Raw genomic sequence first — 21,624 nt, forward strand, 5'->3', positions numbered from 1 at the left:
GAGAGGCGCTTTGTTTTTTCGTTGTTGGTTTGTTTTTTCTTTTTATTTTTGAGATGGCATTTCACTCTTGTTGCCCAGGCTGGAGTGCAGTGGCGCGATCTCGGCTCACCACATCCTCTGCCTCCCGGGTTCAAGTGATTCCCTACCTCAGCCTCCCAAATAGCTGGGATTACAGGTACCCCGCCACCACCCTGGCTAATTTTTGTATTTTTAGTAGAGACGGTTTACACCATGTTGGCCAGGCTGGTCTCGAACTCCTGACCTCAGATGATCTGCCCGCCTCGGCATCTCAAAGTGCTGGGATTACAGGTGTGAGCCACCACACCTGGCGCAACAGCGGCTTTTTTAGAAATCAAGGTTACATTTATTAAACACTCCAATTTTTTTTTTTTTTTTTTTTTAATCATGTCTGAGCTGTTGTGGAAAATTTGACTTACTCCCCTGGAATTTGCCCAACACCGTGATACAGTGGGGACGAGGAAGCAACAGTTGGTCCCTGCCATTGCCGCATTTGTCATTTAAGCATGTACAGTACAATCCATTGGGTATTTGGGTGCCTGATATGTGCCATTGTCAGGATACAGGGATTAAAACGGATCTGATTGATCCTTCCTGGAATTTTCACGGTGCCAAGAAGGAACTGAGGCTCCTCCTCAACAGAATGGGGGTAGGATCCCACTCCAGGAGGGCAAACTTTTCTGTTTGTTCATCTCTAGGATGAGGGAATTAATTAGAAGCTCTCCAGGACTTAGAGCTCAGAAGTTGCCATCAACAGTAAAAAGCTGCTTGGGAGTCCCTGGAATTCATGAAAATATCCTTAGGAGGAGGCTAAGTTCAACCCTTTCTTCCTTTGGTTTCCTCTCTCCACTTTGCTGTCTTCTGTGCAAAGGTACCTGGAAGCTGGAGGTAATCAGCTGTCCCTACTATTTCAAAGCAGCCTCCCTTCCCAGAGTATATCCAGGCACAAAACAGCCAGCCTAGACTTTTCCTCAGAAGGATGCGTCCGAGTTTAGGGGACCTTGACTCTGCGAGGAGCACACATACTGGGATTGTTACGTTCTTTGCTTTGGCCCTGGTCCCATCTCGGCTCTGTGCACCCTTGGAAGGAAAAGAGTCTAGGAGGCATTCTCGTGTTCGTAAACCTCCGCCATGTTTGAGTCCTGGAGATGACCATGACATGTTAAGCCTTAAGTTTGGTCCTTGCCCAAACAGCATGCTGGAATCCCGCAAGGCACATTAGGTGTGGGGCCACAGCTTTCTGGCTGATGTGGCTGAGTCGGCCTGAGGGGATAATGAAAGTAAAAACAAGCCCCAGTTCTACTAGGAAACCCAAACTGAGCAATTTCAGGCTTATCCAGCTCCTGGGAAGACCAGGAAGCGACTGAGGAGCGGTGCACCGAGACGGACATCGCTGGGGGTTAACCCCCTGCCGCTAATATTTCCGCTCCAAAGCTTGGCAAGATGTAGAAACCTAGATTCCCTTGCAAGATCCACGCGACCAGCGTCGGTCACTCTGTGCTTCCTGGGGTCCCCTTGTTTAGTGATTCTTCGTTATGGCCGCCAGTGTGCCTTCGGCTTAATGGGGAGAACATCGAAATTCAGATTTCAGGGTCGCAGGGCGCAGGCCCCGACTTGGAGAAGGAAGGGGCAGCCATTTTGAGACCAGAAGAGGGTGGAAGGGACCATATTGAGAACGCCCGTTCCCTGGGGGCCGCCATTTTAAGAGACGCCCTGTACGGTAAACTCCTTGACGTGGGGGCCGCCATGTTGGTGCGGCCATCTTGGAATGGGAGCGGCTGTGGGAGCAGCCATCTTAGATATAAAACCGGCTCCAGTCGGGGTAACTGAAGCCAAGCTCCACCCCTCCCCCTCTAAGAGTTCCTCTGCTGTGCGGCTGCAGTCCCGCACCCTCCCCTAAATCCACCCTCTTCGGCCGGTTTACCTTTTAACTTGGCTTCGTTGCACGTTTGTGTGTGTGTGTTTGTTCTCCGCAGCCTCTTGAGCGTCTGTTGTACTTAATTCTTCCACTGTGGACGCTCTCTCGCGCCCGCCATCCCCCCACCCGGCTTTTCTCCGATCCTTGACAATGTCTAGCCTGCTTTGATTGGCTCTATTCCCTGGGTATGGCAGATCTATTGCTTGATGATCCTCTCCCCCAAAGAATTCTAACACAGGAGCTGTCCTGAGGCTCTGGATGACTTTATTCTTCAAATGGCTTTACTCTCCAGTAGCTCCAGGTGAGACTGAGAGCAAGAACCTGGCCCATCCCTCTCTCCATTGTCTGAGCGGGTCATCAAAGGAAGTGGGCAGGACGTTGGCAGTCTGATGGGGCCCTGCTGTGGGTGGAGCAAAGGGTGCCTCATATCTCTGGGGTGCTTGGGGTCGGCCACAAAGGTGGAAGGAAATGGGGTCGACAGATAAGGGTGGGCCTTGTGCTTCAGATAACCTCACATGGTCAGGCAAGGGTTAGGGATGGGATGCAGGGAGCCTCAGGGGCTCACGACAATTACCGACCTAAGGAAGGGCCCAGGAGAGGGAAAAGAGAGGAGTCGTGAGAAGGGAAAGGGGAGCTCAGAGGAGAGCACAGAAAAACTTCTTCTCCCGGAAGGGGTTCTCCGAAGTGGGCACAGGGGTGATGAGGGGATCCTCACAGGCGTGGGCATCACAGTAAGTCATCAGGTCTGCGGCTGCCTTGGACACCTGGGACAGCCAGGAGGGGTACTGTTAGCCAGGACCTCTAAAGGGGACTGCAGCCTCCCTCCCCAAATGGGTTCTCTTTTGCCATCTCCAGGGCTCCTTATGACTGTCTTATTCCTCATCCCCCACAGAGACCTGGGGACAGCTCTCTGCAGGGCCCCAGACTCCTCCCCTGACCTCAGGGAGTGCAGGAAAGAACGCATCTCTTATCCTGAGCTTTGGGAACCTGCAGCACAGCACGGCCTGGCCAACTAATGGGAGAGCCAGCCAGGGTCCCACCTACCTTTATCCGGCACAAGCTGGCTTCAATCTTAAGCTGTTCCACCATCTTGCGTGCTTGCCCAATACTCATAGTGCTGTTCACTGGGGTCTCACCTTTCATCCTGGAAAAAAAGAGGGACCTCTCAGGGAACCGTCTCAGCTGGAGGCCCTCCTCCATGCTCACTCCACACCAACCTTTACAAGGCTGTGGTCATAACCCCAATATTTTGTTTCCCTCCTATCCTCCTCCTCCTCCAGTGGACTGTCTCATCCCTGTATTCCTCATGGAAAAAATAGGGTGGGATGAGGTGCTCCCCAAACTCCCTCATGGCCTGGGCCACAGATCGTTAAACCTTACACAAATGATGTAAGACTTTTCAGCCCTTCAAACCATGTGTGTTCCCAGCTCTGAAGACCTCAACCAACCCTGATGAGGAGGGTACATCACCTCTATCTGCTCCAGTGAGCCCCAGCAGGAGAAAAACAGGCTGTTACCTACTCACCTAAAGCCACAAGCAGCAGTAGCAGACCTGGGTGTAGGGTCAGTGGAGGGTACCAAAACCTTCTGCCTGAGATGGGTGCCCCACCCTGCAGGGAGTTGCAGCTGAAAGTATCTGATGCAGAAGCAGTGACTATAGGCAAGGAGGCCACTGAGGAGGGTCAGGCCAGAGGTCCGTCGAGGACTGGTCTCAGTTTCTGCAGCTGAAGCACTGCCTGGATGGCTGGTACCTGAAGGATGAAGGATGCTAGAAGGAGCTGCTCAGATCCTGGAACATACCAACTGCCTGGCCAGTGGGGGAGCCTAGCTGCCTGCATCCCCTGCGCACACCCCCACTGTCGCTGGTTCACTGCCTGCCCCTCCCCCATTGCAGGCATCCTGAGTCTGGGCTAGAGCCCTCCCCAACAGAGCTGAGGCCAAGGCCGACTCCCCCTCTCAAATGGGGTGGTCTGGGCCTATGACAGCCCCTGCAGTGGAGTCTGTACTGGCTGCGGGGGACCCTGCTCATTTGAAAATCTGACATCAGCTGGGCAGTCGCCCCCCTCCTTCCTTCCTCCCTCTACCCTGACACAGCACTTAGCACCTGAATCTTCGTTTCTCTCCCAGGGACCCTCCATTTTCCATATCCAGGAAAATGTGATGCGCCACAGGTATCAGCGTCTGGATTGCCACTTCACATCTTAGCCACAAGTGACTCGGTGGAAGATCCAGAGGCAGCAGAGGCTCGTCAGGAAGATGTCTACAGAAAAGGTAGACCAAAAGGAGGAAGTTGGGGAAAAAGAGGTGTGCGGAGACCAGATCAAAGGACCGGACAAAGAGGAGGTAGGAGGCCTTGTGGGGACAGTCAGCAGAAATATACTGGAAATAGGTGGGCTGGTGTGAAGTAGGGGGTGGTGGATTGGTTTGAAGAATTTCATTCATTTTGAATAGATTACTTCCTACGCCCGCAACAGTGTGCAAAGATGTACACAACACTGGCCTTGCCCTCTGAAGGACTTTATCTGGGGTAATAGACGTCTACAAAATAGAAGATACCACTTGCCAAAAGCTAGTCTAGATAATGTGCTGTGGGGACTCTGAAGACTGCATCCAGTTAGGGTCAGAGAAGGTCCACAAAACGCGGAGCTGAAATGCTACCACGCTGGGAACAGGGGACTAATCTGCCTGCGCAACAACGCAGGAGGCCCAGGTTGCCGCAGACTGCAACATGCTCTAGGCGAATGCCCCCGCCTTAGATGCCTAGGGTCTGTGGGCGATAAAAATCAGAGCCAACTGGATGACCGTCTCACTTGCCCGCTTCGCGGGTGAAATGGCCTGTGGTGAAGGTGTGCACAGAGGGATGTGATTGCAGTCTCGAGGGAGGGCCAAGCGGAGGCTGCAGTCAGCGCATCCCCTGGGGCATATCTTGGGGCCTGCAGGGAGGCAGGCGTCTTTCCCCTTTGGTCACGGTAACCGGAGGGAAACCTGCCGCACAGAGAGCCAGCGGCGAGCGCAGGGAGACGCCAGCCTCGCAGCCCGGGAAGGCTCCGCCCCGCTGCGCCGGACGCCGCTCTGAACCCCGCCCTGGGCCGAAGCCCCACCTCCCAGGGCTACCAAAGCGGCTGGCGGAGAGGGGCGGGACTTCCCTGGGAGCCGGAAGTCCCGTCTCACGGTTGCCCTGGCAGCGCGCGAGGCTGGTGAGTCGGTCGCCCTGTGGCAGCCGGCCGGCTGGTTTCCATGGTTGCACGATTAGGTAGGGGCTCCGGGCGCTTTGCCCACCCCTCGAGCCGGAGGGGACTGGCGGGAAGCGGCAGTTGGCTGCAGGGCGCTCCGCCTGGCGTGGGGCGCAGCCGTATCGGGGAGCGAGCTCAGCTCGAGGCGGAGAGGAGAAACTCGGGAAGCAATTGTGGCTACTCTTGGGCTACTGGTTTCAAGTCTGGCCGTATGACCTTAGGCAAGTCGCACATTCTCTTCGTGCAGCTGCCTAGCAGTGTGGATTCAGTATCACCGTGTGTGTGAAGCTCTTAGTAAGAATTGTAAGGTGCTCATTCTTTGTTACATAGCTGTGAATGAGTATCAAGGTGGTTTGTCCCAGAATCAAATGCCCGGAGAAGGAATTCCACTGAGGAGATCTAGCACTGGGCGGGAGGGAACACAGTGGAGTAAAGGGAAGGGATAATTGGCTGAGTGGCACAATCATTTGGAGAAAGGCCGTATATATGAAACAGTGACTTTGCTATCCTGCTATCTCTCGTTCCTCAAAGCCAGTCCAGTAAGCTTTTTTGTCCCCACTTCCCTGGGGAAAGGAGTCACTCTTTTCCCCCCTCTCTCTTTCCAGGAACCACCAGCTCCTGCATCCCATGGCCAGGGGTGGCGTCCAGGTGGCAAAGCAGCTAGGAACGCAAGGCCTGAACCTGGGGCCAGACACCCTGCTCTCCCGGCCATGGTCAACGATCCTCCAGTACCTGCCTTACTGTGGGCCCAGGAAGTGGGTCAAGTCTTGGCAGGCCGTGCCCGCAGGCTGCTGCTGCAGTTTGGGGTGCTCTTCTGCACCATCCTCCTCTTGCTCTGGGTGTCTGTCTTCCTCTATGGCTCCTTCTACTATTCCTACATGCCGACGGTCAGCCACCTCAGCCCGGTGCATTTCTACTACCGGTGAGAGGGGTGTTCTAGCAAAATAGAGGACTCCTATGGGAATTGTAGGGCCCTTGGAGCTCAGTTCAATCCCCTCATTTACAGATGAGGAAAACTGGAGCCAGGTGTGCTTACAGGACTTCTCAACTTTGACAGCACAAGGCTAGATTTGGGTTGCCAGGGCTAGGGTTCTAGTTCTCCCTCTGATTACTGAAATCTAGTTTAAAAAAAAGAAAAAGGAAAAAAAATCCACTTCTATCATTATGAGGATCAATTCTATTTTGGTTGGATCACCCCTCTCTAAGGGCCAATGTAGAATTTTGAGCCAACTCAACCCCTTAGTGCAGAACCAACCTGGCTTTCAGGAGCTATTAGGAAAGCAGTAGTTTGCCTTTTACATTACTGCCTCCCAGTGAAGGAGTGGCCTGCCTCTCCACACCTGTGGGCGTTTCTCATCAGGTGGGACAAAAGACTGAGAAAAGATGCCCGGAGGGCGTGGTGATTCATGCCTGTAATCCCAGCACTTTGGGAGGCCGAGGGTTGGGGGGCGTGGATCACAAGGTCAGGAGTTCGAGACCATCCTGGCTAACACGGTGAAACCCCGTCTCTACTAAAAATACAAAAAATTAGCCAGGCGCAGTGGCGGGCGCCTGTAGTCCCAGCTATTCGGGAGGCTGAGGCAGGAGAATGGCGTGAACCCTGGAGGCAAAGGTTGCAGTGAGCTGAGATCGCGCCACTGCACTCCAGCCTGGGTGAAAGAGTGAGATTCCATTTCAAAAAAAAAAAAAGAAGAAAAGAGACAAAGTATAGAGAAAGAAAAGTGGGCCCAGGGGACCCGCGCTCAGCATATGGAGGACCTACACTGGTCTCTGAGTTCCCTCAGTATTTATTGATAATTATCTCTACCTCTTGTGGCAGGACAATAGGGTAATAGTGGGGAGAGGGTCAGGAGGAAAACATGTAAACAAAGATCTCTGTTTCATAAACAAGGTTAAGAAAAGGTGCTGTGCCTTGATATGCACCTATACAAACATCTCAGCGCATTAAAGAGCAGTATTGCCACTAGCATGTCTCACCTCCAGCCCTAAGGCGGTTTTCTCCTATCTCAGTAAATAGAATGTACAATCAGGTTTTACATTCCATTGCCCAGGGAGGAGCAGGAGACAGATGCCTTCCTCTTACCACAACTGCAAAGAGGCCTTCTGTCTTTTACTAATCCTCCTCAGCACAGACCCTTTATGGGTGTCGGGCTCGGGGGACGGTCAGGTCTTTCCCTTCCACAGGGCCATATCTCAGGCTATCACATGGGGAGAAACCTTGGACAATACCTGGCTTTCCTAGGCAGAGGTCCCTGTGGCCTTCCACAGTGTATTGTGTCCCTGGGTACTTGAGACTTGAGATTTGAGATGGAGTCGCTCTGTCACCCAGGCTGGAGTGAAGTGGCACAGTGTCTGCTCATTGCAATCTCTGCCTTCCTGGTTCAAGTGATTCTCGTGCCTCAGCCTCCCAAGTAGCTGGGATTACAGGTGTGTGCCACCACGCCTGGCTAATTTTTGTATTTTTAGTAGAGATGGTTTTTTTTTTTTTTTTTTTTTTTATGGAGTCTTGCTCTGTCGCCCAGGCTGGAGTGCAGTGGCGCAACATCGGCTCACTGCAAGCTCCACCTCCCTGGTTCACGCCATTTTCCTGTCTCAGCCTCCTGAGTAGCTGGGAATACAGGCGCCCACCACCACACCCAGCTAATATTTTTTTTAGCAGAGATGGGGTTTCACCATGTTAGCCAGGATGGTCTCGATCTCCTGACCTTGTGACCCACCCACCTTGGCCTCCCAAAATGCTGTGGGTTTCACCATGTTGGCTAGGCTGGTCTTGAACTCCTGAACGCAGGTGATCCGTCCGCCTCGGCCTCCCAAAATGCTGGGATTACAGACGTGAGCCACCGCGCCCCGCCAAGTTCTCGCTTCTTTTTTTTTTTTTTTCCTTTTTGAGACAGTCTCGCACTGTTGCCTAGGCTGGAGTGTAGTGGCACAATCTCAGCTCACTGCAACCTCTGCCTCCGGGTTGAAGCCATTCTCCTGCCTTGCCTCAGCCTCCCAAGTAACTGGGATTACAGGTGCCTGCCACCACACCTGGCTAATTTTTTTTGTATTTTTAGTAGAGACGGGGTTTCACTATGTTGGCCAGGCTGATCTCGAAATCCTGACCTCATGATCCACCCCCTTGGCCTCCCAAAGTGCTGGGATTACAGATGTGGGCCACCGCACCCAGCCTAGTTCTCTTTTCTCAACAGTGGTTGTAGGACCTGTCAACAGATGCAGAGAAAGGCGTATAATCAATGGTTTAAAGTCATTTTTTCCCTTAAGTCCCTGGTCTGGAGCTATAGTTTCTAAAGCAGAGCTTCTTAAACTTGTAGGAAATGGATCTTATGGCCCTTCCTGCCATAAAAATGTATATACATGCCTAGGCATATGCTGCGCCCACACCCCCACGTGCAAATTTCCCTACAATTGAAGGGGTTCATGAGCCTCTTAATGACCATCTGTAGATCCTTTTGGAGGCGTTTTCTCAAACTGGGACCCAGACCAGAGCTACCAAATCAGAATCTCTTGGGGTGGGACCCTGGAAATTACTTTTTTTTTTTTGAGATGGAGTTTCATTCTTGTTGCCTAGGCTGGAGTGCAGTGGCGTGATCTTGGCTCACCACAACCTCTGCCTCCAAGTTCAGGTGATTCTTCTGCCTCAGCATCCCGAGTAGCTGGGATTACAGGCATGCACCACCACACTTGGCTAATTTTGTATTTTTAGTAGAGATAGGGTGTCTCCATGTTGTTCAGGCTGGTCTTAAACTCCTGACCTCAGGTGATCCGCCCGTCTTGGCCTCCAAAAGTGCTGGGATTACAGGCGTGAGCCATCACTGCCTGGCCCTGGAATTTACATTTTCATCAAGCTCCTTAAGTCTTTAGAAACACTAAACTGTGAAACTATTTAATTAAGTATCTGTAGATTCCCATCTAAGAACATCTGCTCTAATGAGAGGACATACATTGAAGTCATAGGAAGAGAATGAAATAATCATTCTGGTATCTTGAATCTCCTGGCCACATTTGGTCTTCATCTTTGTAACATAGAGAAGGGTGCCTGTTCTGAGAGAAGGGAGGAGGGCAGGGGAGCCTTAGGGGGCCAAGGTGTGTGGACAGACTAGTAAGACGAACTTAGCAGAGTATCCTCCATTCTCATTTAGGACCGACTGTGATTCCTCCACCACCTCACTCTGCTCCTTCCCTGTTGCCAATGTGTCACTGACTAAGGGTGGACGTGATCGGGTGAGTATCGGAACTAGAGAGAGGTTTCATTAGAGCTTTGATGATTCGGAATAGGAAGACTTGAGAAAGGCCTAGAGAGCAGAAATTGAGTAATAAGAGACTGGCCAGGTGCGGTGGCTCACGCCTGTAATCCCACTACTTTGGGAGGCTGAGGCAGGCAGATCACCTGAGGTTGGGAGTTCGAGACCAGCCTGACCAACACGGAGAAACCCTGTGTCTCCAAAAAATACAAAATTAGCCGGGCGTGGTGGCACATGCCTGTAATCCCAGCTATTTAGGATGCTGAGGCAGGAGAATCACTTGAACCCGGGAGGAGGAGGTTTCGGTGAGCCGAGATCACGCCATAGTACTCCAGCCGGCAACAAGAATGAAGCTTCGTCTTAGGGGAAAAAAAAAGACTAAGAGGAAGGCTTTGAAGGAAAAGAAATTAAAATGAGTTGGGTGTGTTGATTGATATTTCTGCAGCAGGTGTTAGACGTGTTCTTTCTCAACATAGTCCCTGACTTACGATAATTCAGCTTAACAATTTTTCAACTTCACAATGGTGCAAAAGTGACATACATTCCGTAGACACTGTACTTCACGTACCTGTACAACCATTCTGTTTTTCACTCTTTTTTTTGTTTTTGAGACAGAGTCTCTGTCGCCAGGCTGGAGTGCAGTGGCACAATCTTGGCTCACTGCAACCTCCACCTCCCGGGTTCTAGCGATTCTGCTGCCTTAGCCTCCCGAGTAGCTTGCACTACAGGCGCATGCCACCACACCCAGCTAATTTTTTTGTATTTTTAGTAGGGATGGGATTTCACCATATTGGCTGGGATGGTCTGGATCTCTTGACCTTGTGATCTGCCCGCCTTGGCCTCCCAAAGTGCTGGGATTATAGGCGTCAGCCACTGCACTCAGCCTGTTTTTCACTTTCAGTACAGTATTCAATAAATCACATGAGATATTCACTACTTTATTATAAGTATAGGCTTTGTGTTAGATGATTTTAACCAACTATAGGTAGGCCAACGTAAATATTCTGAGCATGTTCAAGATAGGCTAGGCTAAATAAGCTATGAAGTTCTTTAGGCTAGGTGTATTAAATGCATTTTCAGCTTATGATAGTTTCAACTTAGATGGGTTTATCAGAATGTAACCCCATCGTAAATTAAGGACCATCTGTATCAGGTGAAGTATTATCTATTTATCTGCTAGGTAAAGTAAGCAATATCTGCTAGGTGAAGTAAGCAATGTTTTAGACCTTAATGAACAAATCAGTTATTACATTGGAATAAGATGGGCATCTACCCAAGAGTTTTGAAAGCATTTATATAAAATTATGAAACTGTTGTCAAATATGTGCAACCTGTCATTACAAAGGGTACTGTGCCAGAGGACTGGCCAGATGCCAGTGTGACGTCAACGATGGGACGTCACACTGGCATCTGGCCAGTCCTCTGGGAACCCTGAGAAATGCATATGGGGACTGGGCCCTCTATAGTAGGCAAGCTGGCAAGCTGAAGGAGGCTCTGATAAAGGATAGGTTCTTTTTCTTTCTTTTTTTTTTTTTTTTTTTTTTTTTTTTTTTGAGACAGAGTCTTGCTCTGTCACTGAGGCTGGAGCGCAGTGGCGCGATCTCGCTTCACTGCAACCTCCACCACCCGGGATCAAGCTATTCTCCCACCTCAGCTTCTCGAGTACCTGGGATTACAGGTACCCATCACCACGTCTGGCTAATTTTTGTATTTTTAGCAGAGACAGGGTTTCACCATGTTGGTCAGGCTGGTCTAAAACTCCTGACCTCAGGTGATCCACCCACCTCAGCCTCCAAAAGTGCTGGAATTACATGAGTGAGCAACCACACCCAGCCTAAAGTTATTTTTATTTATTTATTTATTTATTTTGAGACAGAGTTTCTTTCCTGTCACCCAGGCTAGAGTGCAATGGCACGATTTCAGCTCGCTGCAACCTCTGCCTCCTGGGTTCAATCAATTCTCCTGCCTCAGCCTCCCGAGTAGCTGGGGTTACAGGTGTATGCCACCATACCTAGCTGATTTTTGTATTTTTAATAGAGATGGGGTTTCATCACGTAGGCCAGGCTGGTCTTGAACTCGTGATCTCAGGTGGTCTGCCCACCTCAGCCTCCCAAAGTGCTGGGATTACAGGCATGAGCCACCATGCCCAGCCTGAAGTTATTTTTCAAAAGTGGTACTTGGGAGGAAACTGATCTAATGATAGAATGTCACACCTCTGAAGGGAAGAGTATAAACTATAGAGTCTGAGGTTCTATTTTATTTTATGTTTTGAGACAAGGTTTTGCCCTGTCACCCAGCCTGGAGTGCAGTGATGCGATCGTGGCTTACTGCAGCCTTAACCTCCCAGGTTCAAGTGATCTTCCAAGTAGCTGGGACTACAGGTGCGTGCTACCATGCCCACCTGACCTTTTTTTTTTTTTTTTTTTTTTTAATTTTTAGTAGAGACAAGGTCTTACTACGTTGCCTAGGCTCATCTCAAACTACTAGGCTCAAGTGGTCCTCCCGACTCAGCCACCCAAAGTGTTAGGATTATAACCAAGTGTAGTGGCTCATGCCTGTAATCTCAGCACTTTGGGAGGCTGAGGAGACAGGTGGATCACCTGAGGTCAGGAGTTCAAGACCAGCCTGGCCAACACAGTCAAACCCCATTTCTACTAAAAATACAAAAATTAGCCAAGCATGGTGGCACAGGCCTGTAATCCCAGCTACTCAGGAGGCTGAGGCAGGAGAAGCGCTTAAACCCGGCAGGCAGATGTTGCAGTGAGCCGAGATCACACCACTGCACTGCAGCCTGGGTGACAGAGCAAGACTCTGTCTCAATAATAATAGGCTGGGCACAGTGGCTCACACCTGTTGTCCCAACCCTTTGGAAGGCCAGTGCAAGCAGATCACAAGGTCAGGAGTTTGAGACCAGCCTGACCAACATGGGGAAACCCCGTCTTTACTAAAAATACAAAAATTAGCCAGGTGTGCTGCCATACATTTGTAGTCCCAGCTGCTTGGCAGGCTGAGGCAGGAGAATCGCTGGAACCCAGGAGGCGTGGGTTGTGGTGAGCCAAGATCACACTACTGCACTCCAGCCTGGGTGACAGAGTGAGACGCTGTGTCAAAAAAAAAAAAAAATAGGGGTCAGGCACGGTGGCTCACGCTTGTAATCCCGACAGTTTGGGAGTCCGAGGCAGGGGATCATGAGGTCCATCTGGGCCAACATGGTGAAACGCTGTCTCTACTAAAAATACAAAAATTAGCTGGGCATGGTGGCGCACACCTGTAATCCCAGCTACTCGGGAGGCTGAAGCAGGAGAGTCGCTTGAACCCAGGAGGCAGAGGTTGCAGTGAGCTGAGATCGCAGTGCTGCACTGCAGCCTGGTGACAGAGCAGATTCCATCTCAAAAAAATAAGTAATAACAAATAACTTTATTGAGAAGAAATGAGAAAGCCGCAGTACCTGGAATGGTGCATATGGTTTTGTGGCCCATTGCCGAGATCATAATGGGGAGGCAGGGAGCCAAGGGAGGGAGCCTGAACTGAAATGATCAGGTGTGAGACTGTCACATGAGGAAGGGAGGAAAAAAAGGAGGATGAGAGCAAATTCAGCCCATGTCCCTGATAATTAGAAGAGGTTGAACATTTTGTTTGTTGACAATGAACATTTTTTTTTTTTTTTTTTTTTTTTTGAGAAGGAGTCTCGCTGTGCCGCCCAGGCTGGAGTGCAGTGGCCGGATCTCAGCTCACTGCAAGCTCCGCCTCCCGGGTTCACGCCATTCTCCTGCCTCAGCCTCCCGAGTAGCTGGGACTACAGGCACCCACCACCGCGCCCTGCTAATTTTTTGTATTTTTAGTAGAGACGGGGTTTCACCGTGATAGCCAGGATGGTCTCGATCTCCTGACCTTGTGATCCGCCCGTCTCGGCCTCCCAAAGTGCTGGGATTACAGGCTTGAGCCACCGCGCCCGGCGACAATGAACATTTTTAAATGAATTAATGAATGAAATAATCTGTCCACTGTGTGTAACAGCTTGCTAGAAGTAGATGTGGTCGCTGCTCTCAATGAGCTCACAGCATTGATGGAAAACTATACATTGCATACATTTGCATGTATTTAAGTGGCAAACTGTAAGATGTGGATTCTGGCCAGGCGTGGTGGCTCACACCTGTAATCCCAGCACTTTGGGAGGTCAAGGCGGGTGGATCACCTGAGGTCAGGGTTCAAGACCAGCCTGACCAATATGGTGAAACCCCATCTCAAAATACAAAAATTAGCCAGGCGTGGTGGCATGTGCCTGTAGTCCCAGCTACTTGGGAGGCTGAGATGGGAGAATCGTTTGAACCCAAGAGGTAGAGGTCACAGTGAGCCAAGATCATGCCACTGTTTTCCAACCTAGGCAACAGAGTAAGACTCCGTCTCAAAAAAAAAAAAAAAAGGATGTGGATTTTGCATTCCAGAATAATTTGTGAAGAATTAGATCAGTGTTTTCTGGGATAGTTTAAGACAATGGAGATGGCGATGTTCAAAGCAGATCTTTTTTTGTTTTTTGTTTTGTTTTGTTTTGTTTTTTCTTCTTGATACGGAGTCTCTCTCTGTTGCCCAGGCTGGAGTGCACTGGTGTGATCTTGCCTCACTGCAACCTCTGCCTCCCGGCTTCAAGTGATTCTCTTGCCTTAACTTCCTGAGTGGCTGGGATTGCAGGTGCCCACCACCACGTCCAGCTAATTTTTGTATTTTTTTTAGTAGAGATGGGGTTTCACCACGTTGGCCAGGCGGATCTCGAACTCCTGACCTGGTAGTCCACCCACCTCAGCCTCCCAAAGTGTCGGGATTATAGGCTTGAGCCACTGTGCCCGACCCAAAGTGGATCTTTTAAGGAAGGGTGAATATTACATGAGAGTGTTAGAGAAGGGGAAGAATCTGCCCATCAAGCAGACAAATATGAACAAAGGCATGGATTTATTCACAAGGTTTTAGTATTAAATTCTGTGGATCCCCTTGGAGGAGATTAATTTTTTTTTTTTTTTTGAGTTGGGGTCTCATTCTGTCACCCCAATTGGAGTGCAGTGGCTCAATCATAGCTGATTGTAGCTTCAAACTCCTGGGCTCAAGGGATCCTCCTGCCTCAGTCTCCTCAGTAGTTGGGACTCCAGGCAGGCACCACCAAGCCTGGCTAAGAGAACTACCTATTTTAATGTTTCAAAGAATTTGGGCCAAGGGCAGTGGCTCACACCTGTAATCTCAGCACTTTGGGAGGCCAAGGCGGATTCATTGAGCCCAGCAGTTCAAGACCAACTTGGGCAACACAGTGAGACAGACCCCGTCTCTACAAAAAAATAAAAAATTAGCTGGGTGTGGTGGCTCATGCCTATAGTTCCAGCTACTCAGGAGGCTGAGGCAGGAAGATCAATTGAGCCCAGGAGGTTGAGGCTGCAGTGAGCTGTGATCACACCACTGCACTCCAACCTTGGCGACAGAGCGAGACCCTGTCTCAAAAAAGAAAAGAATTAATAGACTGGGGGAGTGGTTGAGGGGAAGAATTCATAGGCTGAGCAACAAAGCAAGACCCCTGTCTCTCCAAAAAAAAAATTTTTTTTTTGCCGGGCGCGGTGGCTCACGCCTGTAATCCCTGCACTTTGGGAGGCCGAGGCGGGCAGATCATGAGGTCAGGAGATCGAGACCGTCCTGGCTAACACGATGAAACCCCGTCTCTACTAAAATACAAAAAAATTAGCCGGGCGCGGTGGTGGGCACCTGTAGCCCCAGCTACTCAGGATGCTGAGGCAGGAGAATGACGCAAACCCAGGAGGCGGAGCTTGCAGCGAGCCGAGATTGCGCCGCTGCACTCCAGCCTGGGCGACCAAGTGAAGACTCCGCCTCAAAAAAAAAAAAAAAAAAAAAAATTTTTTTAGTTGGGTGTCATTGCATGTGCCTATAGTTCCTATGGTCCCAGGTACTTTGGAGGCTGAGGCAGGAGGATAGATTGAGCCCAGAAGTTCCAGGCACAGTGAGCCATGATCATGCCACTGCCTTCCAGCCTGGGTGACAGAGCAAGATCTTGTCTTCAAAAAAAAAAAAGGTTTATGAAGCAACTGGCTTAATTTTCTGGTATCTACAGAGGGTAGGAATTTCATGGAATCCATTTTCTTCAACACATAGTTTTTTGTTTTTTTGTTTTGAGACAGAATCTTGCATTGTCGCTCAGGCTGGAGTACAGTGGCGCGATCTCAGCTGACTGCATCCTCCACTTCCCGGGTTCAAGCAATTCTCTGCCTCAGCCTCCCGAGTAGCTGGGATTACAGGTGCCTGCTACCATGCCCAGCTAATTTTTGTATTTTTAGTAGAGACAAGGTTTCACCGTCTTGGCCAGGCTTGTGTTGAACTCCTGACCTTGTGTTACACTCATCTCAGCCTCCCGAGTAGCTGGGATTGCAGGTGCCTGCCACCATGCCCGGCTAATTTTTGTATTTTTAGTAGAGACGGGGTTTCACCATGTTGGCCAGTCTGGTCTCGAACTCCTGACCTCAGGTGATCCACCTGCCTCGACCTCCCAAAGTGCTGGGATTACAGGCATGAGCCACTGCACCTGGCTAACCCTTTTTTTTTTTTTTTTAACCCATTACCTCTGATTAAAAACAAGCTTTATCCTCACCCCTGTGATTTTTATGTACTACTGTGTGAGGGCCTTGTTGCTAGATATGAATCCACAAAGGGGTTAGAAGAATATAGAAATAGGTAAAACTAGGGCATGTTTGGTGGCAAATCTTTAACCTCTTGAGAGTGATACCTGTGAAGGAGCCTTCCTACTCTGAGTCTTGGGGTGCTACCAACAGAACCAAGATAAGGGACCTAGAATGGCAAAAAGATGATCTGGAGCAAGGATGACTGTGCCAAAGCTGGCTGGGGAGATTGAGCACCGTCAGTACTTGATTAATTAATAATGTAAGACAGGGCAGGTTGGGCCCTGGGGACAGCCCCACCGGCACATAGGCCAGAGTCACAGATGGCCCAGTTGGCAACATGAAGGTTCACTTTTGGAAAAGAAACGTGACATAGCCTTTCTGGGAACAAAGTAGCGAGTCTGATTCAGGAGAGCCAACAGGATACCGAAGACCTGGACATGGGAGGCTCCAGCCACCAGAAGGGGGCAGCACCTTCTTGGGATGACAGATTGAAAGGCCTGTTAGGCCACCCAAGAGGGCTGTGGCCGAGTATTTGGGGGTGTTAGGGGGCTAGGAGGGAGGTGGAATAGGGACAGTACATTTTCAACAAAAATTTTTTTAAAAGAAATGGGGGCTACCTTCCACAGGTGCTGATGTATGGACAGCCGTATCGTGTTACCTTAGAGCTTGAGCTGCCGGAGTCCCCTGTGAATCAAGATTTGGGCATGTTCTTGGTCACCATTTCCTGCTACACCAGAGGTGGCCGAATCATCTCCACTTCTTCGCGTTCGGTAAGTGTTTGTGGCCTGTCTGAGAAGGTGTGGAGGAAGATAGCAGGATCAGAATGGGTAGGGGGCTGGATGTGATGGCTCATGCCTGTAATCCTAGCAGTTTGGGAGGCCGAGGCAGGCAGATGGCTTGAGCCCAAGAGTGCAAGACCAGCCTGAGAAACATGGCGAAACCCATCTCTACAAAAAACGTTTAAAAAATTAACTGGGCATGGTGGCACACGACTGTAGTCCCAGCTACTCTAGAGGCTGAGGTGGGAGGATCGCTTGAACCTGGGAGGTTGAGTCTGCAGTGAGCCGAGATTGCACCACTGTTCTCCCTGCTGGGCAACAGAGCAAGACCGTCTCAAAAAAAAAAAAAAAGAATGTCTGGGTAGGGATTCCACAGGAGAAAACACCCTTGGCTTTGAGGTCACAGACACATCAGGATAAAGAAAGGAATCAAGGCCGGGCGCAGTGGCTCATGCCTGTAATCCCAACACTTTGGGAGGCCGAGGCGGGTAGATCACCTGAGGACCAGAATTTGAGACCAGCCTGACCAACACGGAGAAACCCCATCTCTACTTAAAACACAAAATTAGTTGGGTGCATGCCTGTAATCCCAGCTACTCAGGAAGCTGAGGCAGGAGAATTGCTTGAACCCGGAGGCAGAGGTTGCGGTGAGCTGAGATCGCACCACTGTATTCCAGCCTGGGCAACAAGAGCAAAACTTTGTCTTTAAAAAAAAAAAAAAAAGAAAAGAAAAGGAATCAGCTTACCAAACCAGAAACCTTTGCCAGACACCCCAGGTATCTCATGAGCACACCCAGCTTTGGGGTTAAGTTTGAAGAGTGGAGCTGCTCTCAGAAAACAGACTTTAGAGCCAGACAGACATGGGTTTGTGTCCTCATTCAGAAACAAGCTAGCTCTGGGTCACCTGACTTAACTTCTTAGGGATAAAGTATTATAAAATGGGTATAATAGTAACTGCCTCATAGCAAGACTAGTTTGGATTCAATGGGGAAATGTAAAATTCCTATTAGCGCATAGTGGCTGTTTAATGTTTGTTTTGTTTTTGAGGCGGAGTCTCGCTCTGTCGCCCAGGCTGGAGGGCAGTGATGTGATCTCGGCTCATTGCAGCCTTCACCTGCTGGGTTCAAGCGATTCTCCTGCCTCAGCCTCCCAAGTAGCTGGGACTACAGGTGCCCACCACCACACCTGGCTAATTTTTGTATTTTTAGTAGAGGTGGGGTTTCACCATGTTGACCAAGCTGGTCTCAAACTCCTGGTCTCAAATGATTCAACCACCTCAGCCTCCCAAAGTGCTGCAATTACAGGTGTGAGCCGTCGCACCTGGCCTAATAAATGTTAAGACTCCATTCTTCCATTAATTAACAACACAACCTCATCATGAAGCAAACTCCTGACATCTACATGGGGGAAAAAAGCTTCAGATGGTGCACTGGGACTTAGATCCCATACTGGATTACAGAACTACTTGGTGGGAAAGGCAGATCAGAGACAGTGTTGGGCTTAATCCAGGAAGGTTTCTTGGAAGGAGGGGCCTTTGCTCTATAATAGAGTGTGGTTGGGTAGGGGGAGAGGTTCAAGCAATTGGAATGGTTGGATGAAGACTGAGGGGTAGGAAGTGAAGGTGAGGGAGCCGGGGACCTGAGGAAGAAGCCACCTTCATAGACTACTCAGGGATGGTTGAGGGGTAGATAGGGTCATGGGGATCTGGTGCACCTGTTCCCAGCCTCTGCTTCCCACCCCCGGCAGGTGATGCTGCATTACCGCTCAGACCTGCTCCAGATGCTGGACACACTGGTCTTCTCTAGCCTCCTGCTGTTTGGCTTTGCAGAGCAGAAGCAGCTGCTGGAGGTGGAACTCTACGCAGACTATAGAGAGAACTCGGTGAGTGAGGTGAATGATGACTAGGAGATAGCCCCTCCCATTAGCCCAGGATTCTGCCTGAGGAGCCTCCAGGCTCAGGAGACATCACAACTGAGAGGCTGGAAGTGAGGCTTAGATGGGGAGGGTAAGAGTGCCAGCGGCAGGGCCCTGGCCTGACGCCGCCCTCACCCCCCCCCCCCTCGCAGTATGTGCCAACCACTGGAGCGATCATTGAGATCCACAGCAAGCGCATCCAGCTGTACGGAGCCTACCTTCGCATCCACGCGCACTTCACTGGGCTCAGGTGAGGGGCCAACTGGAGTGGACCTTGGGCAACTCTCATGAGGGCTAACCTTCCACCAAGGGGGTCCCAAGCAGAAGTAATGGGTTCACAGAGCAGAGCTGAGTTGGGTTTCACATAGGCCAGAGGGTCTCAAAGCTGCTGTATACTGGCCTATCAGCTCCTTGGGGAACTTTTTTTTTTTTTTTTTTTTTTTTTTTTTTTTTTTTTTTGAGACGGAGTCTCGCTGTGTCACCCAGGCTGGAGTGCAGTGGCGCGATCTTGGCTCATTGCAAGCTCCGCCTCCCGGGTTTACGCCATTCTCCTGCCTCAGCCTCCGAGTAGCTGGGACTACAGGCGCCCGCCACCACACCCGGCTAGTTTTTTGTATTTTTAGTAGAGACAGGGTTTCACCATGTTAGCCAGGATGGTCTCGATCTCCTGACCTCGTGATCCACCCGCCTCGGCCTCCCAAAGTGCTGGGATTACAGGCTTGAGCCACTGCGCCCGGCCATGGGAACTTTTTAAAAACACCCTTGGGCACCCCACCCAGACCAGCTGAACCAGGATTTGTTAAGGTCTTGTCTAGGCATCAGAATTTTACATTTTTGTTTTTTACCCCTGCCACCCTCCATCATCCGTTTTCATCTTCCCTCTGCCCTGAAATCCAGGGCTGAGGGCTCCACCCAAGTGAGCAGATTTATTTTATTTATTTATTTATTTATTTATTTATTTTTGAGAGGGAGTCTCGCTCTGTTGCTCAGGCTGGAGTGCAGTGGCGCGATCTCGGCTTACCGTAAGCTCCACCTCTCGGGTTCACGCCATTCTCCTGCCTCAGCCTCCCGAGTGGCTAGGACTACAAGCACCCCCCTCCACACCTGGCTCATTTTTTTTTTTGTATTTTTAGTAGAGATGGAGTTTCACCATGTTAGCCAGGATGGTCTCCATCTCCTGACCTTGTGATCCGCCTGCCTCAGCCTCCCAAAGTGCTGGGATTGTAGGCGTGAGCCACCATGTCCAGCCTGTGAGCAGAATTTTTTAAAGCACCCCAAGGAAGGCTGATGGGCTGACAGAGTTAAGAGCTACTGTCTTGAACTGTTGACTCAGCAAGAGTTGGGGTGACTCTTGAGAGACGGACAACATTGAGGCTGTGGCCTATGGCCCTCCCACAGGAGACTTCCCAAGGTCCTTGGCCTTTGCTGGAACCTGGTACAGCAGGTTCTGGGAACTGTGCGGGTGGGAGGCAGGGGCAGCAGAGCCGGCTGTAGCCAAACTCACTTGAATTGCCCTAGAAATTATTTCTGGGACATGAGAAGGCCAGTGCTCTCTGGTAACTGCTACTCCCTTCTTGTCCCTACTTCCTGCCTCAGATACCTGCTGTACAACTTCCCGATGACCTGTGCCTTCATAGGTGTCGCCAGCAACTTCACCTTCCTCAGCGTCATCGTGCTCTTCAGCTACATGCAGTGGGTGTGGGGGGGCATCTGGCCCCGACACCGCTTCTCTTTGCAGGTGGAAAGGAGCAAGGACCCCCTTTTGTCCCTTTGATCTTTGTGGGTGGTCAGGGGTATGTTGGGGGTTAGGGTGTGAGGGCCCTGATTGTTAGTGAGGGAAGTCAGTCCCTGCTGCTCAGTGGTTTTTACTCCACAGGTTAACATCCGAAAAAGAGACAATTCCCGGAAGGAAGTCCAACGAAGGATCTCGGCTCATCAGCCAGGTAAAGGTGTTGGTTGGGGAGCTGTTGAGGTGGGCTAGGTTGAGCTGGCCTGGACCAGAGGGAGTCCCTGCTTCATCCAGTATGAGGCTTAGGGTATCACTGACTGAGACAAGGGTCAAAGGAAAAGTGAGGAAGGTGAGGTTGACACTGCCATCCAGGCACAGCTACCCTAACCCTAACCTGTCCTCTCCTGCTTTTGAGGCACAGGGCCTGAAGGCCAGGAGGAGTCAACTCCACAATCAGATGTTACAGAGGATGGTGAGAGCCCTGAAGATCCCTCGGGGACAGGTATGGCGCAGCCGCCACACACTCTCCTTCCTGACTCCTTGGCTTTCTCCTTGAGTGTCTGGGTCTGACCCCTGTGTTCCCCTTTTGGCTGCAGAGGGTCAGCTGTCTGAGGAGGAGAAACCAGATCAGCAGCCCCTGAACGGAGAAGAGGAGCTAGAGCCTGAGGCCAGTGATGGTGAGGGGCATCCTGCAGCGTGTCCTGGGTGGGACCCCCGGTTAATCTAATACCCCATTTGGGATTTTGTTTTTCCCTTTCCTGGCCCAGGTTCAGGCTCCTGGGAAGATGCAGCTCTGCTGACGGAGGCCAACCTGCCTGCTCCTGCTCCTGCTCCTGCTTCTGCCCCTGTCCCAGAAACTTTGGGCAGCTCCGAACCCGCTGAGGGTGCTCTCCGACAGCGCCCCACCTGCTCTAGTTCCTGAAGGGGCAGACTCCTCACATTCCAGCACTTTCCTACCTGACCCCTCTTCCCTCGTTTTTCCTTCAATAAACTATTTTGTGTCAGCTTCCTCCTTGACTTTGAAATGGATTCACAGCCATTTGAAAAGCCTGTGTCCCCCAGACATCTCTCACTTTCCACCATTAGAGGAGAGGTCTTCTTGTCAAGGGCTGCTCATG

The 21,624-nt window shown here is 50.6% G+C and overlaps 2 protein-coding genes across 7 annotated transcripts; one reads left to right on the forward strand and one right to left on the reverse strand.

Moving 5' to 3' along the window:
* Nucleotides 1-2,183: 2,183 nt before the first annotated feature.
* GNG3 (G protein subunit gamma 3) lies at nt 2,184-3,711 on the reverse strand. The gene is made up of 3 exons (XM_007995336.3): nt 3,462-3,711; nt 2,981-3,080; nt 2,184-2,700 (listed from the first exon to the last, which is right to left on the reverse strand). Exons 2-3 carry the CDS (start codon nt 3,077-3,079, stop codon nt 2,572-2,574), a joined length of 228 nt encoding a protein of 75 aa, XP_007993527.1. The 5' UTR covers nt 3,080; nt 3,462-3,711; the 3' UTR covers nt 2,184-2,571.
* A 465-nt stretch (nt 3,712-4,176) lies between these two features.
* BSCL2 (BSCL2 lipid droplet biogenesis associated, seipin) lies at nt 4,177-21,515 on the forward strand. Of its 6 annotated transcripts, none has more exons than XM_037999186.2 (11): nt 4,177-4,279; nt 5,775-6,091; nt 9,312-9,393; nt 16,711-16,854; nt 18,610-18,744; nt 18,930-19,027; nt 20,374-20,515; nt 20,654-20,720; nt 20,922-21,008; nt 21,103-21,183; nt 21,274-21,515. In XM_037999186.2, the coding sequence occupies exons 1-11, from the start codon at nt 4,193-4,195 to the stop codon at nt 21,426-21,428; spliced, it is 1,395 nt and encodes a 464-aa protein (XP_037855114.1). In that variant the 5' UTR covers nt 4,177-4,192; the 3' UTR covers nt 21,429-21,515. The 6 variants fall into 6 exon arrangements, with proteins under 6 accessions (XP_037855114.1, XP_037855117.1, XP_037855119.1 ...); XM_037999189.2 differs by having other exon boundaries at nt 20,928-21,008; XM_037999191.2 differs by lacking the exon at nt 4,177-4,279 and adding an exon at nt 5,076-5,189.
* The last annotated feature ends 109 nt before the right edge of the window (nt 21,516-21,624 follow it).

Source organism: Chlorocebus sabaeus, chromosome 1 (genome assembly GCF_047675955.1).
Source record: "Chlorocebus sabaeus isolate Y175 chromosome 1, mChlSab1.0.hap1, whole genome shotgun sequence".
NCBI lineage: Eukaryota > Metazoa > Chordata > Mammalia > Primates > Cercopithecidae > Chlorocebus > Chlorocebus sabaeus.